The following is an 18,011-nucleotide window of genomic DNA, read 5'->3' on the forward strand; positions in this document are numbered from 1 at the left end:
TACCATCGGTGGCAGCCTGTGGAATAGATTGTCCTTCATACTGCGCGGCCCCAGCTGAAAGAGATTGTTAGAGCAGAATAATCGTTAACACGTGTTCACTCAGGATACATGTTCTAGGACACATTATCCTTTGTACTACGCAGCTGCAGTGTAAGTGCTATTGTGTTAGGGTTATCTGTCAGATTAACTGGGGATAATTCGGACAATCTCGTCTCTGCGCTACATCCTCCATGTCTATCTGTTTCGGACACAAAATACTGTGAACCCCCATAACATGTGAGACCCATCAGGTTCTGCCACATGTGCGTCTGTGGAAAGTCACGAACATCAGACATTTAGTGTTACACCAAACACCGCGTGCCTTCACCGTCTATCACTGTCTACCACCATCCTTTGTGGTGTATAGATCATGCCCTGCAGTCTGACTGCTCAATTCTCAGCTATTTAGGAGTTAAATCATATTGTTTATAAAGCCCTAATCACACCTCCCTGCATGTGACTTACACAGCCTTCCTAAATACTTCCTGTAAAGACTCATTTAATGTTTATACTTCCTTTATTGCACATTGCATTTAACATAGCATTTCCTATCTTCAGCTCTGATAATTGCATGCTCCGGCGTTGCATACTGGCAGCGGCAATGTGAGTGGAGTCTGCTTGTTGGCTAGAGGGGTGTGGTGGGATTTAGTAGAGGGGGGAGACTGGGATTTAGTAGAAGGGGGGGGGGGGGCTGGGATTTAGTAGAAGGCGGGGGGGAGATTTAGTACTACAATCCTCTCCCTCCAGGGTAAGTAGTCAAACTGCTTGTGGTGCAATACTTAGTTCAGTGAGCCGGTCCTGTGTGGTTGGGTTTAGCTTAGTGGAGCTAAATGAAACTCCTAGCAGGAGCTTCGGGCTCCAGAAAAGCCTGTTCCCAGCACACCTAGATTTTCAAACCATTCACTGACTTAGTGGTTATGTTGCTTCATTCCCCTTTAAGGGACATGTTGCTGGGAGGGCTGGACTCACCGTATTTGGAAGCTGCGGGATCTGGATATGCAGCCTGGGGGCCGTACTGACTCTGAGAGCCTCCTACAGAGAGATTTACAAAGAAAGGGCGGATAATATATCGGGGTACACTATACAGAGATAGGAGGGGGCAGGTAATATATCGGGGTACACTATACAGAGATAGGAGGGGCAGATAATATATCGGGGTACACTATACAGAGATAGGAGGGGCAGATAATATATCGGGGTACACTATACAGAGATAGGAGGGGCAGATAATATATCGGGGTACACTATACAGAGATAGGAGGGGGCAGGTAATATATCGGGGTACACTATACAGAGATAGGAGGGGCAGATAATATATCGGGGTACACTATACAGAGATAGGAGGGGCAGATAATATATCGGGGTACACTATACAGAGATAGGAGGGGCAGATAATATATCGGGGTACACTATACAGAGATAGGAGGGGGCAGGTAATATATCGGGGTACACTATACAGAGATAGGAGGGGCAGATAATATATCGGGGTACACTATACAGAGATAGGAGGGGCAGATAATATATCGGGGTACACTATACAGAGATAGGAGGGGCAGATAATATATCGGGGTACACTATACAGAGATAGGAGGGGCAGATAATATATCGGGGTACACTATACAGAGATAGGAGGGGCAGATAATATATCGGGGTACACTATACAGAGATAGGAGGGGGCAGGTAATATATCGGGGTACACTATACAGAGGTAGGAGGGGCAGATAATATATCGGGGTACACTATACAGAGATAGGAGGGGGCAGGTAATATATCGGGGTACACTATACAGAGGTAGGAGGGGCAGATAATATATCGGGGTACACTATACAGAGATAGGAGGGGGCAGATAATATATCGGGGTACACTATACAGAGATAGGAGGGGCAGATAATATATCGGGGTACACTATACAGAGATAGGAGGGGGCAGATAATATATCGGGGTACACTATACAGAGATAGGAGGGGCAGATAATATATCGGGGTACACTATACAGAGATAGGAGGGGGCAGATAATATATCGGGGTACACTATACAGAGGTAGGAGGGGGCAGATAATATATCGGGGTACACTATACAGAGGTAGGAGGGGCAGATAATATATCGGGGTACACTATACAGAGATAGGAGGGGGCAGATAATATATCGGGGTACACTATACAGAGATAGGAGGGGGCAGATAATATATCGGGGTACACTATACAGAGATAGGAGGGGGCAGATAATATATCGGGGTACACTATACAGAGATAGGAGGGGCAGATAATATATCTGGGTACACTATACAGAGATAGGAGGGGGCAGATAATATATCGGGGTACACTATACAGAGATAGGAGGGGCAGATAATATATCGGGGTACACTATACAGAGATAGGACGGGGCAGATAATATATCGGGGTACACTATACAGAGGTAGGAGGGGGCAGATAATATATCGGGGTACACTATACAGAGGTAGGAGGGGCAGATAATATATCGGGGTACACTATACAGAGATAGGAGGGGGCAGATAATATATCGGGGTACACTATACAGAGATAGGAGGGGCAGATAATATATCGGGGTACACTATACAGAGATAGGAGGGGGCAGATAATATATCGGGGTACACTATACAGAGATAGATAGGAGGGGGCAGATAATATATCGGGGTACACTATACAGAGATAGGAGGGGGCAGATAATATATCAGGGTACACTATACAGAGATAGGAGGGCAGTTAATATATTGGGGTACACTATACAGAGATAGGAGGGGGCAGATAATATATTGGGGTACACTATACAGAGATAGGAGGGGGCAGATAATATATCGGGGTACACTATACAGAGATAGGAGGGGGCAGATAATATATCGGGGTACACTATACAGAGATAGGAGGGGCAGATAATATATCGGAGTACACTATACAGAGATAGGAGGGGGCAGATAATATATCGGGGTACACTATACAGAGATAGGAGGGGGCAGATAATATATCGGGGTACACTATACAGAGGTAGGAGGGGCAGATAATATATCGGGGTACACTATACAGAGATAGGAGGGGGCAGGTAATATATCGGGGTACACTATACAGAGATAGGAGGGGGCAGATAATATATCGGGGTACACTATACAGAGATAGGAGGGGCAGATAATATATCGGGGTACACTATACAGAGATAGGAGGGGCAGATAATATATCGGGGTACACTATACAGAGATAGGAGGGGGCAGATAATATATCGGGGTACACTATACAGAGATAGGAGGGGGCAGATAATATATCGGGATACACTATACAGAGATAGGAGGGACAGATAATATATCGGGGTAAACTATATAGAGATAGGAGGGCAGATAATATATCGGGGTACACTATACAGAGATAGGAGGGGGCAGATAATATATCGGGGTACACTATACAGAGATAGGAGGGGGCAGATAATATATCAGGGTACACTATACAGAGATAGGAGGGGGCAGATAATATATCGGGGTACACTATACAGAGATAGGAGGGGGCAGATAATATATCAGGGTACACTATACAGAGATAGGAGGGGCACATAATATATCAGGGTACACTATACAGAGATAGGAGGGGCACATAATATATCAGGGTACACTATACAGAGATAGGAGGGGCAGATAATATATCGGGGTACACTATACAAAGATAGGAGGGGCAGGTAATATATCGGGGTACACTATACAGAGATAGGAGGGGCAGATAATATATCGGGGTACACTATACAAAGATAGGAGGGGCAGATAATATATCGGGGTACACTATGCAGAGATAGGAGGGGCAGATAATATATCAGGGTACACTATGCAGAGATAGGAGGGGCACATAATATATCAGGGTACACTATACAGAGATAGGAGGGGCAGATAATATATCGGGGTACACTATACAAAGATAGGAGGGGCAGATAATATATCGGGGTACACTATACAAAGATAGGAGGGGCAGATAATATATCGGGGTACACTATTCAGAGAGAGGCCCATACAGAGTTAGAGAGACTTACCAGCTTTAACAGCTTTGGGATCATATCCGAGATTGCCAGCAGGGAGAGCCTGTGATCTGTATGGCAACTGCCCCAGGGACCCTGTGGAGGTAGAGAAAGCAATGCTATCAAAGGGGCAAATGCAATGGCTATATAATGGAGGGGGCAGGTTGTGTAGGGGGCAGTAGGTGTACAGGCTGTACAGGGGGGCAGTAGGTGTACAGGCTGTATAGGGGGGCAGTAGGTGTACAGGCTGTATGGGGGGGCAGTAGGTGTACAGGCTGTATGGGGGGGCAGTAGGTGTACAGGCTGTATGGGGGGGCAGTAGGTGTACAGTCTGTATAGGGGGGCAGTAGGTGTACAGGCTGTATAGGGGGGCAGTAGGTGTACAGGCTGTATGGGGGGGCAGTAGGTGTACAGGCTGTATAGGTGGGCAGTAGGTGTACAGGCTGTATAGGTGGGCAGTAGGTGTACAGGCTGTATAGGGGGGCAGTAGGTGTACAGGCTGTATAGGGGGTCAGTAGGTGTACAGTCTGTATAGGGGGGCAGTAGGTGTACAGGCTGTATAGGGGGCAGTAGGTGTACAGGCTGTATAGGGGGGCAGTAGGTGTACAGGCTGTATGGGGGGGCAGTAGGTGTACAGGCTGTATAGGGGGGCAGTAGGTGTACAGGCTGTATAGGGGGGCAGTAGGTGTACAGGCTGTATAGGGGGGCAGTAGGTGTACAGGCGGTATGGGGGGGCAGTAGGTGTACAGGCTGTATAGGGGGGCAGTAGCTGTACAGGCGGTATGGGGGGGCAGTAGGTGTACAGGCTGTATAGGGGGGCAGTAGGTGTACAGGCTGTATAGGGGGGCAGTAGGTGTACAGGCTGTATAGGGGGGCAGTAGGTGTACAGGCTGTATAGGGGGGGCAGTAGGTGTACAGGCTGTATAGGGGGGCAGTAGGTGTACAGGCTGTATAGGGGGGGCAGTAGGTGTACAGGCTGTATAGGGGGGCAGTAGGTGTACAGGCTGTATAGGGGGGTCAGTAGGTGTACAGGCTGTATAGGGGGGCAGTAGGTGTACAGGCTGTATAGGGGGGGCAGTAGGTGTACAGGCTGTATAGGGGGGCAGTAGGCGTACAGGCTGTATAGGGGGGCAGTAGGCGTACAGGCTGTATAGGGGGGCAGTAGGTGTACAGGCTGTATGGGGGGGCAGTAGGTGTACAGGCTGTATGGGGGGGCAGTAGGTGTACAGGCTGTATGGGGGGGCAGTAGGTGTACAGGCTGTATAGGGGGGCAGTAGGTGTACAGGCTGTATAGGGGGGCAGTAGGTGTACAGGCTGTATAGGGGGGCAGTAGGTGTACAGGCTGTATAGGGGGGCAGTAGGTGTACAGGCTGTATAGGGGGGGCAGTAGGTGTACAGGCTGTATAGGGAGGCAGTAGGTGTACAGGCTGTATAGGGGGGCAGTAGGTGTACAGGCTGTATAGGGGGGGCAGTAGGTGTACAGGCTGTATGGGGGGGGCAGTAGGTGTACAGGCTGTATAGGGGGGCAGTAGGTGTACAGGCTGTATAGGGGGGGCAGTAGGTGTACAGGCTGTATAGGGGGGCAGTAGGTGTACAGGCTGTATAGGGGGGCAGTAGGTGTACAGGCTGTATAGGGGGGGCAGTAGGTGTACAGGCTGTATGGGGGGGCAGTAGGTGTACAGGCTGTATAGGGGGGCAGTAGGTGTACAGGCTGTATAGGGGGTCAGTAGGTGTACAGGCTGTATAGGGGGGCAGTAGGTGTACAGGCTGTATAGGGGGCAGTAGGTGTACAGGCTGTATAGGGGGGCAGTAGGTGTACAGGCTGTATGGGGGGCAGTAGGTGTACAGGCTGTATGGGGGGGGCAGTAGGTGTACAGGCTGTATAGGGGGGCAGTAGGTGTACAGGCTGTATAGGGGGGCAGTAGGTGTACAGGCTGTATAGGGGGGCAGTAGGTGTACAGGCTGTATAGGGGGGGCAGTAGGTGTACAGGCTGTATAGGGGGGCAGTAGGTGTACAGGCTGTATGGGGGGGCAGTAGGTGTACAGGCTGTATAGGGGGGCAGTAGGTGTACAGGGTGTATAGGGGGGCAGTAGGTGTACAGGCTGTATAGGGGGGCAGTGGGTAGGGGGGCAGTAGGTGTACAGGCTGTATAGGGGGTCAGTAGGTGTACAGGCTGTATAGGGGGGGCAGTAGGTGTACAGGCTGTATAGGGGGGCAGTAGGTGTACAGGCTGTATAGGGGGGTCAGTAGGTGTACAGGCTGTATAGGGGGGCAGTAGGTGTACAGGCTGTATAGGGGGGGCAGTAGGTGTACAGGCTGTATAGGGGGGCAGTAGGTGTACAGGCTGTATGGGGGGCAGTAGGTGTACAGGCTGTATAGGGGGGCAGTAGGTGTACAGGCTGTATAGGGGGGCAGTAGGTGTACAGGCTGTATAGGGGGGGCAGTAGGTGTACAGGCTGTATAGGGGGGCAGTAGGTGTACAGGCTGTATAGGGGGGCAGTAGGTGTACAGGCTGTATGGGGGGGCAGTAGGTGTACAGGCTGTATGGGGGGGCAGTAGGTGAACAGGCTGTATAGGGGGGCAGTAGGTGTACAGGCTGTATAGGGGGGCAGTAGCTGTACAGGCTGTAAAGGGGGGCAGTAGGTGTACAGGCTGTATAGGGGGGCAGTAGGTGTACAGGCTGTATAGGGGGGCAGTAGGTGTACAGGCTGTATAGGGGGGCAGTAGGTGTACAGGCTGTATGGGGGGGCAGTAGGTGAACAGGCTGTATAGGGGGGCAGTAGGTGTACAGGCTGTATAGGGGGGCAGTAGCTGTACAGGCTGTAAAGGGGGGCAGTAGGTGTACAGGCTGTATAGGGGGGCAGTAGCTGTACAGGCTGTATAGGGGGGGCAGTAGGTGTACAGGCTGTATGGGGGGGCAGTAGGTGTACAGGCTGTATAGAGGCTGGGTAGGGGGGCAGTAACTGTATATGGAAGTGCGATACGCACCAAGTTTGCCATTTTCACCAATAGGTCCTTGATAGGAATTGAACTGAGCCTTTGATCCTACAGAGAGAGAGAGTAAGTTGGATATTATTTACTAAAACAAAAAAAATCTCACAGAAACCCAAAACCCAGGAAATAAAAGGAATTGTGAGTGTGACAAACTACCCTTTTGTGGCAAACCTAGCCCCTTAAGTCATTTTATGTATAGGATGCTATTGCTTTAAGATTGCCTGCATATGTCTATATTTGTATTTTGTATTATAATTAGACCGATAGCATTCGTATGCTTGCGGCACGAAAGCCGCCATCATTCACATGGTAGTTTCACACTGTTCGTGAAACGAATAATCTACCTGTAGCGGAGTAGAGGTACGATCCAAGGTAGCTCCGCTGGTAGACAGGAACAGCAATCCAATACAGGTATCAAACGGGTAGCGTGGTTACAATCCCTTCCCTCCAAGAACTAGACGACACATAGCTTGGAGGTCAACTGTCAGCTTTATTCACACAATTTCTTTTATGGCTTTTTCCCATGCAAGGGAGGTAACTCAAAACAACCAATCACCTCACAATCACCTCCCCTCCCTCTCCTCCCCTTAGATTAACAGGTAAATTAATTAGAGGGAACCGAGTTTTCCCCAGTTTCTGAATGACCCCTAAATACGGGGGGTACGGGGATACACGAGGGGTCCCCTGGTAGGTCTGCTCTGGGTGAGTAACATATTCAAATTTCACCCAGATCAGACCAGGGGTTCGGGAGTTACAGGTATTTAAAGATTTGACCGACTGCAGGGACACAGTAGCCGAAAACGGCTCCATAGATTCTGGCCCTGTAGTCGGTCTACTTCTCTGCCTAGAAAGTGCCGAATAGCTCAGCCATCCGACCCCAATCTTTGGTTCGGATGAATCCCCTAAACTGGGGAATGCAAACTACCGAACGGCGGGCCGTTCGGCAGTTTGGATCATACGATTTGGGGATCCTGGAGGTCTGAGCGGTGTCTGGGTAGTCGAGCGTCCGATTTTAGTTCCAGACGCTCGACGACCAAACACCGCTGTTCGGCAGTTAAGATGGCCGCCGCCACGTGGAGATTAGGCGAACGGCGGTCACCCACGGACCCAATAACGGTATGTACACACGGATTCTTCTTTAACATGCTGGTATAATATGCAAGATACATTGACAGGGACAAATAACATTGTAAATGCGGGTTTCTGGTGGCTGCTTCTGCCACACTACCGAATGGGAGACCACCGAAAGGAGGTCGTGTGTCTCCTATTTAACGGTAGATACAATGTATCCGCAGCCAATTAAGGTATTATGTGTGTGGCTATTCGTATACCCAACACGTTGCGGCGGCCATCTTTGTTCACGAAAGCCCAGCGGTGTTTGGTCGTCGAGTGCCTGGAACTAAAATCGGCTACTCAATGGCACAAACACCGCTGGACTTCCAGACCGTTCGGGCATTTCATTCTTTTCGGTATAGAATGTGTCCCAGGTACACTGCCAGACCAGTTGAAACTGGCTGCTTTGTCCCTCCTCAATCTCTCATCAGCCCTTGCAATTGTTTAACCCCATGGCGATCCAACTGTATTCGTGGGATCTGAGCGCTTTTTGAACATATTGAGTGCTCAGATCCAAGCTATCTGGGGATATGTTGGACATATAGGTTAAACATTGTATTATATGAATTGTGTATTTTTATGTGTTTTTTGTAACAGTTTTTGGACTTAGAGATAATTGGCTTACCACAGCCACTTAAGCCAATTATCTCCAGGTCACCCACGGACCCAATAACGGTATGTACACACGGATTCTTCTTTAACATGCTGGTATAATATGCAAGATACATTGACAGGGACAAATAACATTGTAAATGCGGGTTTCTGGTGGCTGCTTCTGCCACAATGCTCCCCCAGAACCAAGCCAGCATACACAGTCTGATCCCAACGGATCGGCTTGGGGATGTCTGGAGGAGTACCCACAGATCACTGGTCTAGTTCCGTCTGTCGGGATAACCCGTCAGCATTTCCATTGAGCTTCCCCGGGCGATATTGGATATTGAAATCAAAGGGCTGAAGCGCTAAGCTCCAGCGCAGCAGTCTGGCATTGTCTCCGGACACCCGGTTCAGCCAGACCAACGGGTTGTGATCTGTGAGCAGGGAAAATGTTTGTCCATACAAATAGGGCTGTAGTTTCTTGAGGGCCCACACCACGGCAAGGCATTCCTTTTCGATGGCGGCGTAGCTTACTTCTCTGGGTAAAAGTTTTCGGCTGAGGTAAGCTACGGGGTGTTCACCGCCATCGGCTCCGATCTGGCTCAGTACTGCTCCCAATCCGAACATTGAAGCGTCTGTATGGACGAGAAAGCGTTTAGTCGGATCGGGAGCAGCCAACACAGGGGCATTAACAAGGCATTTTTTAGGAGTTGGAAGGCCTGTTCACACTCTGGGGCCCATACTACTAATTTGGGAAGGTTTTTGCGGGTTAAGTCGGTAAGGGGCTTGGCTAGGGCGCTGTAGTTAGGTACAAACTTTCGGTAATATCCTGCCGTCCCCAAAAAGGCTAGTACCTGGGTTTTAGTGCGGGGGGTTGGCCATTTAGCTACGGCCTCTATTTTGGCTGGTTCGGGTTTTTGGTGGCCGCTGCCTACTCGGTGTCCGAGGTATTGGACCTCGGCCATCCCTATATGGCATTTACTGGGCTTGAGGGTCAGTCCGGCTTCCCGGATGCGGTCTAGTACTGCTCCGATATGGTCTAAATGATCGGCCCAGGAGTAACTAAAGATGGCTATGTCGTCTAGATAGGCGCAAGCGTACTCCTGAAACCCGTCCAATAGTCGGTCCACCATCCTCTGGAAGGTGGCCGGGGCGTTCTTCATCCCAAATGGCATGACCCGGAATTGGTACAGGCCAAATGGGGTGACGAAGGCCGACTTGGGAATGGCGTCCTCGGCTAGAGGAATTTGCCAATATCCTTTACAAAGATCAATGGTGGTTAAGTATTTCCCCCTAGCCATTTTGTCTAATAGCTCGTCTATCCGGGGCATGGGATAGGCATCGGATATGGTTTTATCATTGAGCCTCCGGTAATCTACACAGAAGCGGGTAGTTCCATCCCGCTTTGGCACGAGTACTACGGGGGATGCCCAGGGGCTATCTGAATGCTCAATTACCCCTAACTGCAACATTTCCTTCAGTTCCTTGTACATGTTCCCCCTCACTGCTTCGGGAATGCGGTAGGGCGGTTGACGGAGTGGGACCGGATCTAGGGTTTCTACCCGATGGGTAGCTAACGGGGTATATCCCGGGAGGTTGGAAAAAGTGGCTCCTTTTTCCCTAATTAAACTTTGGGCCTGAGCTTTTTCCTGGGGATTCAAGCGGTCTCCTAGCTGTACGGCTGCGAGATCCTCTTGTAGCGTTTCTCGGGCCAGCATGTCAGGGAGGGGTAGGTTATCTGTGTCCTCTGCAGCCGAGGCGCAGATGGCGGATACTTCCTCTGTGCGCTCGTGGTAGGGCTTCAGCATGTTCACATGGAACATGCGTCGGTCCCCGGTCCCGGCGCAGGGGCCGATTATATAGGTGGTATCGCAGACCTGCTCTACCACCTTGAATGGGCCCCGCCAGGAAGCCTGCAGCTTGTCAGTATGGACGGGGCGTAAGACTAGTACTTTCTGGCCGACCTGAAAGCTGCGGTCCCTAGCTCCCTTATCATACCAGTGGCGCTGGCGTGTCTGGGCCGCCTGGAGGTTGTTGCGCACAGCTCGGGTCAATTCCTCCAGGCGGTTCCGAAACTCCAACACATAGGGTACGATAGGGGTGCCGTCAATGGTCGTCCCCCCCTCCCAGTGTTCCCTTATTAGGTCTAGGGGTCCCCTTACCCTCCTTCCGAACAACAGTTCGAAGGGAGAGAACCCAGTGGACTCTTGGGGCACCTCTCGGTAGGCGAACAGGAGATGGGGTAAGAACCGCTCCCAGTTCTTCTGAGTGGCTACGAACGTGCGGATCATTTGTTTTAAGGTCCCATTAAACCGTTCGCAGAGGCCATTGGACTGGGGGTGGTATGGGGAATTAAGGATAGGTCGGACCCCGCATACTTTCCAAAGCTGTTGCGTGACCTCGGCCGTGAATTGGGTACCCTGATCTGAAATGATCTCCCGGGGGATCCCCATACGGGTAAAGATACGCATGAGGGCGTCTACTATGGTCTCTGCGTGTACATTCGTTAGGGCTACTGCTTCGGGGTATCTAGTGGCATAATCTACCACGGTCAATATGTATTTCTTACCAGACGGGCTTTTTTGTCTCAGTGGTCCGATAATGTCTACCGCTACTCGGCTAAAGGGTTCTTCAATAATGGGCAGGGTGTGTAGTTTGGCCTTGTATCGGTCCCCCCGCTTTCCCACTCTCTGACAGGTATCGCAAGTATTACAGTATTGCTTAATATCCTGTGATATCCCTGGCCAGAAGAAGTTCTGTAGCAGCCGATGTTTGGTTCGGCTGATCCCTAGGTGTCCAGACAGGGGAATGTCGTGGGCGATTCGCATTAACTCTTGTCGATACTTTCGAGGCACAATTAACTGTTTAATGGGTACAGGAATTGACCCGGCTACTACCTTTTCTGCATACCGGTATAATAACCCCTTATCCCAAGCATATCTCTCCCCCTCTCTGCCAGTCTGGTCTTTATCTATTCTGTCCTTGTAAACCTGTAGGGACGGGTCCAGGGCGACCTCGCTACCAAATTCTAATGGGGCAGCCCAGGGTAATACAGTGTGATCAGGGGGGTTTGTGCTTACCTGAGCCTCAGAGTCAAGGTGGGGTGCCGTGGTGCGAGCCTGTTGGCGGGTGACGACCGGGTAAGCTTCCTGTGGAGGAGGCCGGGTAACAAACGCGGAAGTTAGCTCCCCCAAATCGTTCCCCAAAATCACATCGGCAGGTAGGTCCTGCATCATCCCCACTTCAATTTGTCCTGCCCCCGCTCCCCAGTCCAAATGTAGTTTAGCAGTGGGTACCTTGTATATAGCTCCCCCTGCCACTCGAACTGCAATGCACTCCCCAGTGAGATGGTTCGGGGCCACTAAATGGTTCCGTACCAGAGTGATGGTGGCCCCAGAATCTCTTAACCCCTCCAGCCGCTTGCCCTCCACATAGACCACTTGTCGGTGGCCCTGGCGGTTGTCTGAGGCCGCCTGGACCGGGTTTACCTCATGGAGGGTGCCCAAGGGTTCTGCTATTTGGGTAGAGGTGAAAGGTTGAGCCCAGGGCCTGCCCTGATAGCAGTGTACCGCGGCTCGGGGGGTGGTTGGTGGTCGTTGAGGGGTCCAGGCTGGTCTGGCCCGGTTTTGGGGACAGTCTCGTTGCATGTGACCCAGCTGGTTACATGCATGGCACCGGACAGATGCCCGGTTGTTGTACCGGGGGGTTTGAGACTGGTAGGTCCCCCCTGGTCGGGGCGGATTTACTGGGGTAAGCTGGGGAACAGCTGGCGTAGATTGCACTCTACTGGATACATGCTGTTCCCGTCGGGAGTCCTGATGCTCATCTGCTAGTTGAGCGGCCTCATGCAGAGTACGGGGCTTACGTTCTCTTACCCAGATCTGTAACTGTGGAGACAAACGTCGGTAGAACTGCTCCAGCATCATCAATTGCTTGATCTCTTGGGCCGTGACGGCTTTGGCTGCCTCAAGCCACCCGTCAGCTGCCCGTTGTAGGCGGTGTGCAAATTCTGCATGTGAGTCTTTTTCTGATTTGGGTAATTCCCGGAACTGTGTTCGGTATGCTTCAGGTGTAAGGGCATACCGTGCGAGCAAGGTTTGTTTTACCTTTTGATAGTCCCTGATATCCTCTGCCGGCATAGCTCGGTAGGCATCTGCTGCGCGGCCGGATAGGTTACCCGCTAGCACTCGTACTTGTTCTTCAGTGCTAATGGCATGTAGCTGGCACAAAAGTTCAAAGTTCTGTAAATAGCCATCAATGTCCCCCTCGGTATCATTAAATGCTTTGAATACCTGGTACGGTATTTTAGCTTTCGCTGGCGGGGTGGGGGCCGCTGTTGCGCTTCCCTGCGCTGATCGCTGCATAAAGAGAGCCTGTACATCGTTGTACACCTGGTCTGCTTTCTGTGCTGCCATGGCTGGTGAGAATAGAGCCATCCTGGCCCTATATTCTCTGGTAAACTCAGTTTCTTCCCCCTCCCTTGGAGGTGCTGCAGCAGCTGCGGCTCTGTCTCCTTCCATGAGTTCTGCGATTAGGATAGCCTTTGTTTTGTTGCTTGCTATCCTCCCTCTCGCTTCCAGTAACTCTTTTAGCGTGTCCCGTTTCAAGAGGGTATAATCTGTTTCCATTCAGTCCTTTTTAATTCCTGCTGAATGCCTCTTGCTGTGTAGTACGATCCCGTCGCTTGCCACCAATTGTAGCGGAGTAGAGGTACGATCCAAGGTAGCTCCGCTGGTAGACAGGAACAGCAATCCAATACAGGTATCAAACGGGTAGCGTGGTTACAATCCCTTCCCTCCAAGAACTAGACGACACATAGCTTGGAGGTCAACTGTCAGCTTTATTCACACAATTTCTTTTATGGCTTTTTCCCATGCAAGGGAGGTAACTCAAAACAACCAATCACCTCACAATCACCTCCCCTCCCTCTCCTCCCCTTAGATTAACAGGTAAATTAATTAGAGGGAACCGAGTTTTCCCCAGTTTCTGAATGACCCCTAAATACGGGGGGTACGGGGATACACGAGGGGTCCCCTGGTAGGTCTGCTCTGGGTGAGTAACATATTCAAATTTCACCCAGATCAGACCAGGGGTTCGGGAGTTACAGGTATTTAAAGATTTGACCGACTGCAGGGACACAGTAGCCGAAAACGGCTCCATAGATTCTGGCCCTGTAGTCGGTCTACTTCTCTGCCTAGAAAGTGCCGAATAGCTCAGCCATCCGACCCCAATCTTTGGTTCGGATGAATCCCCTAAACTGGGGAATGCAAACTACCGAACGGCGGGCCGTTCGGCAGTTTGGATCATACGATTTGGGGATCCTGGAGGTCTGAGCGGTGTCTGGGTAGTCGAGCGTCCGATTTTAGTTCCAGACGCTCGACGACCAAACACCGCTGTTCGGCAGTTAAGATGGCCGCCGCCACGTGGAGATTAGGCGAACGGCGGTCACCCACGGACCCAATAACGGTATGTACACACGGATTCTTCTTTAACATGCTGGTATAATATGCAAGATACATTGACAGGGACAAATAACATTGTAAATGCGGGTTTCTGGTGGCTGCTTCTGCCACACTACCGAATGGGAGACCACCGAAAGGAGGTCGTGTGTCTCCTATTTAACGGTAGATACAATGTATCCGCAGCCAATTAAGGTATTATGTGTGTGGCTATTCGTATACCCAACACGTTGCGGCGGCCATCTTTGTTCACGAAAGCCCAGCGGTGTTTGGTCGTCGAGTGCCTGGAACTAAAATCGGCTACTCAATGGCACAAACACCGCTGGACTTCCAGACCGTTCGGGCATTTCATTCTTTTCGGTATAGAATGTGTCCCAGGTACACTGCCAGACCAGTTGAAACTGGCTGCTTTGTCCCTCCTCAATCTCTCATCAGCCCTTGCAATTGTTTAACCCCATGGCGATCCAACTGTATTCGTGGGATCTGAGCGCTTTTTGAACATATTGAGTGCTCAGATCCAAGCTATCTGGGGATATGTTGGACATATAGGTTAAACATTGTATTATATGAATTGTGTATTTTTATGTGTTTTTTGTAACAGTTTTTGGACTTAGAGATAATTGGCTTACCACAGCCACTTAAGCCAATTATCTCCAGGATAGAGGAGAAGATAGACCGACCGCACAGCCTAAATCTGTGGAACTGTTTTGGGCATGAAAGCCATGCTTGCGGTTCGTCAAATATGACTTCCATAACCCCTGCTGTAATCTGGGTGATTTTTGGATATGTTGTTCACCCAGATCAGGGCTATCCAGGGATTTAGGATTTTGGGGATATGTTACATAGAAACATAGAAACATAGAATGTGACGGCAGATAAGAACCATTCGGCCCATCTAGTCTGCCCAGTTTTCTAAATACTTTCATTAGTCCCTGGCCTTATCTTATAGTTAGGATAGCCTTATGCCTATCCCACGCATGCTTAAACTCCTTTACTGTGTTAACCTCTACCACTTCAGCTGGAAGGCTATTCCATGCATCCACTACCCTCTCAGTAAAGTAATACTTCCTGATATTATTTTTAAACCTTTGTCCCTCTAATTTAAGACTATGTCCTCTTGTTGTGGTAGTTTTTCTTCTTTTAAATATAGTCTCCTCCTTTACTGTGTTGATTCCCTTTATGTATTTAAATGTTTCTATCATATCCCCCCTGTCTCGTCTTTCCTCCAAGCTATACATGTTAAGATCCTTTAACCTTTCCTGGTAAGTTTTATCCTGCAATCCATGAACCAGTTTAGTAGCCCTTCTCTGAACTCTCTCTAAGGTATCAATATCCTTCTGAAGATAGGGTCTCCAGTACTGTGTACAGTACTCCAAGTGAGGTCTCACCAGTGTTCTGTACAATGGCATGAGCACTTCCCTCTTTCTACTGCTAATACCTCTCTCTATACAACCAAGCATTCTGCTAGCATTTCCTGCTGCTCTATTACATTGTCTGCCTACCTTTAAGTCATCAGAAATAATCACCCCTAAATCCCTTTTAAATATGTTTGTGTTTTGGGGTGTTTCTGGACTTTGGGTAAAACTGTATTTTTTCTGTCTGTGATAATTAAGTTAGCCCATTGTGTTTGTTAATTGTATCACAGGCAGAAGGGAGGGTTTGTGTGCATTAGCTAGGAGTGTCTGACTGTACTGTGTTGATTGGCTTTTGTAACTTTGTGTCCTGTGTACCACAAGGTCCACGTGGGTGGTAACCTTGTGGGGAAATGTGTATATAAGAAAGACCTGTTTGCTCATTAAACCAGCTCTACTTGACCCTCAACTCGCAGCCTTGACTCGCGTTTGGAGGGGACAGCTATAATCACTACAGGGATTGCTATGCTCTGAATACTCCCTTAAGCTTCACTGAGTTCTTGTAAGAGCTCTTGTTTCTGATCCTGCTTCGCTTTCTGGGAGGAAGAGAGGTTTCCACAGTGGAACCTGGAGCCTTGTCGTAGGTCCAAGGTGGATAAGAGACGGCGAGACCTCGACCCAGCAGCGGCGGTTTGTGGGGTCTGCAGTACTTATGGTGTCTGTGGTGCTGATGGTCCTTGGTGAGCGCTAGGAGCATCCTTACTGCGGTCCAACCCTCAGCTAGCCTGGGGCAACTGTAACAGTGAGTACAGTATCAAAACAGATTTTTTAAAAATCACATATCTCAACGGAAGGCTATAGTTCTAGTAATACAAGGTTGTATTCCTAACACTATAGTACCTTCTAAACCCCACCTCCCCCTACCTACCTCCTGTTTCAGCTCTTGATTCTATGCTTTCCTATGCGGTTTTAGCCAATGCTGGATGTCCTCATGCAAAGTGTGAGAACGTCCAACGTCATTTAGCGTACCTTAAAGGAGAACTTCAGGGTCAGGAACACAAACGTATTCCTGACCCTATAATGTTAAAACTACCATTTAGATGGCTTGCCCCCCTTAACCCCCTTCAAAGGTAATAAAACGTACCTTATTTCCAGCTGGCACTGGCCCGCCTCCTTCCACCTTCTTGCTGACATCATCAGAATGTAAGATTTCAGCTAATCCAATGTTTTCCCATAGGAGGGATGGGGCCAAACACAGCCCTGGCCAATCAGCATCTCCTCATATAAATACAGTGAATTAATGTATCTCTATGAGGAAAGTTCAGTGTCTCCATGCAGAGTGTGGAGATAGTGAATGTCAGTCACACTGTGCAGCACTGCCCCAGGAAGCACCTCTAGCAGATATCTGAGGAGTGGCCAGTGAAGTTATCACTAGGCTGCAATGTAAACGCTGCATTTTCTCTGAAAAGACAGTGTTTACAGCAAAAAGCCTGAAGGGAATGATTCTACTCACCAGAACAAATACAATAAGCTGTATGCTATACAATAAGCTGTATACTATACAATAAGCTGTATACTATACAATAAGCTGTAGTTGTTCTGGTGACTTTATTGTCCCTTTAAGTCCGCTAAGGATCCAGACCCCCCTCTAGTGGCTATCTGGTAGACAGCCACTAGAGGTGGAGTTAACACGTAAAGGTGATTGTTGCAGTTTCTCAATAACTGCACTAATTACAATTGCAGGTGTGGCGAACAGAACCTCGCCACAGGCTTTTGGAGGGGCCTGCTTGCCAGCCTCCTGCCAAAAGACTATGGGCCAGGTCAACGACTGTAAAAACCCATATTTTATTCCCCCTGGTTCGGCACTTTCCATAGAACCGAACCCTTGCTTACTGGCGGCCGTTTGCATGGACCAAAACCGCAAATAGACTTCAGGGGGACTTAGCCGTGAATGCCCTGGAACTATTTTCTGCATGAAAACTTTGCGGTTCCTCCAGCGGCACTTAGCCGCGATTCTATGGAGCTGTTTTGGGCATGGGACCATGCGTGTGCTCGGCCAAAACGATGACTTCCAGGAAATTCCTAAACCTCTGAACCAATCTTGGTGATTTTTGGATATGTGGGGGGCTATAAGGGGATGTGACTTTTGTAGGGGTTTTGTATGTTTTAAAGGTGTCTTTGGGGTTTTATAAAAAATTTTGTTTTTGTGTCTGATAATTGAGTTAATACAGTGCTTAACTTAATTATCTCCCAGGTACAGAGGAGGGATTGACCTAGTTATATGTGGAAGTGTCCTGGATATGAGAGCCAATGTGATTGTGTATTGTTTCTGCTGTAGTTTACTCTGCATGGGGATTGTCATAAAAGACCAAGTATGGTCCCATTAAAATCGGTTCACTTCACCCTCAATATGCAGCCTCGTCTTGTGATTGGAGGGAACAGCTATACCAG

The 18,011-nt window shown here is 49.4% G+C and overlaps 1 protein-coding gene across 5 annotated transcripts in view; it reads right to left on the bottom strand.

Moving 5' to 3' along the window:
* The window catches only part of GREP1 (glycine rich extracellular protein 1), a 135,732-nt gene that overhangs the window by 17,867 nt on the left and 99,854 nt on the right, over positions 1-18,011 (bottom strand). For all 5 annotated transcript variants that reach the window (XM_063430916.1, XM_063430919.1, XM_063430918.1 and 2 more), the window contains 4 exons: positions 7,037-7,093; positions 4,063-4,143; positions 1,009-1,071; positions 4-54 (listed from right to left, as the gene is read on the bottom strand). In XM_063430916.1, coding sequence (XP_063286986.1) covers positions 4-54; positions 1,009-1,071; positions 4,063-4,143; positions 7,037-7,093 — 252 coding nt within the window. The remainder of the gene's footprint in view (positions 1-3; positions 55-1,008; positions 1,072-4,062; positions 4,144-7,036; positions 7,094-18,011) is intronic.

The sequence above is a fragment of the Pelobates fuscus genome, chromosome 8 (assembly GCF_036172605.1).
Source record: "Pelobates fuscus isolate aPelFus1 chromosome 8, aPelFus1.pri, whole genome shotgun sequence".
Lineage (NCBI taxonomy): Eukaryota > Metazoa > Chordata > Amphibia > Anura > Pelobatidae > Pelobates > Pelobates fuscus.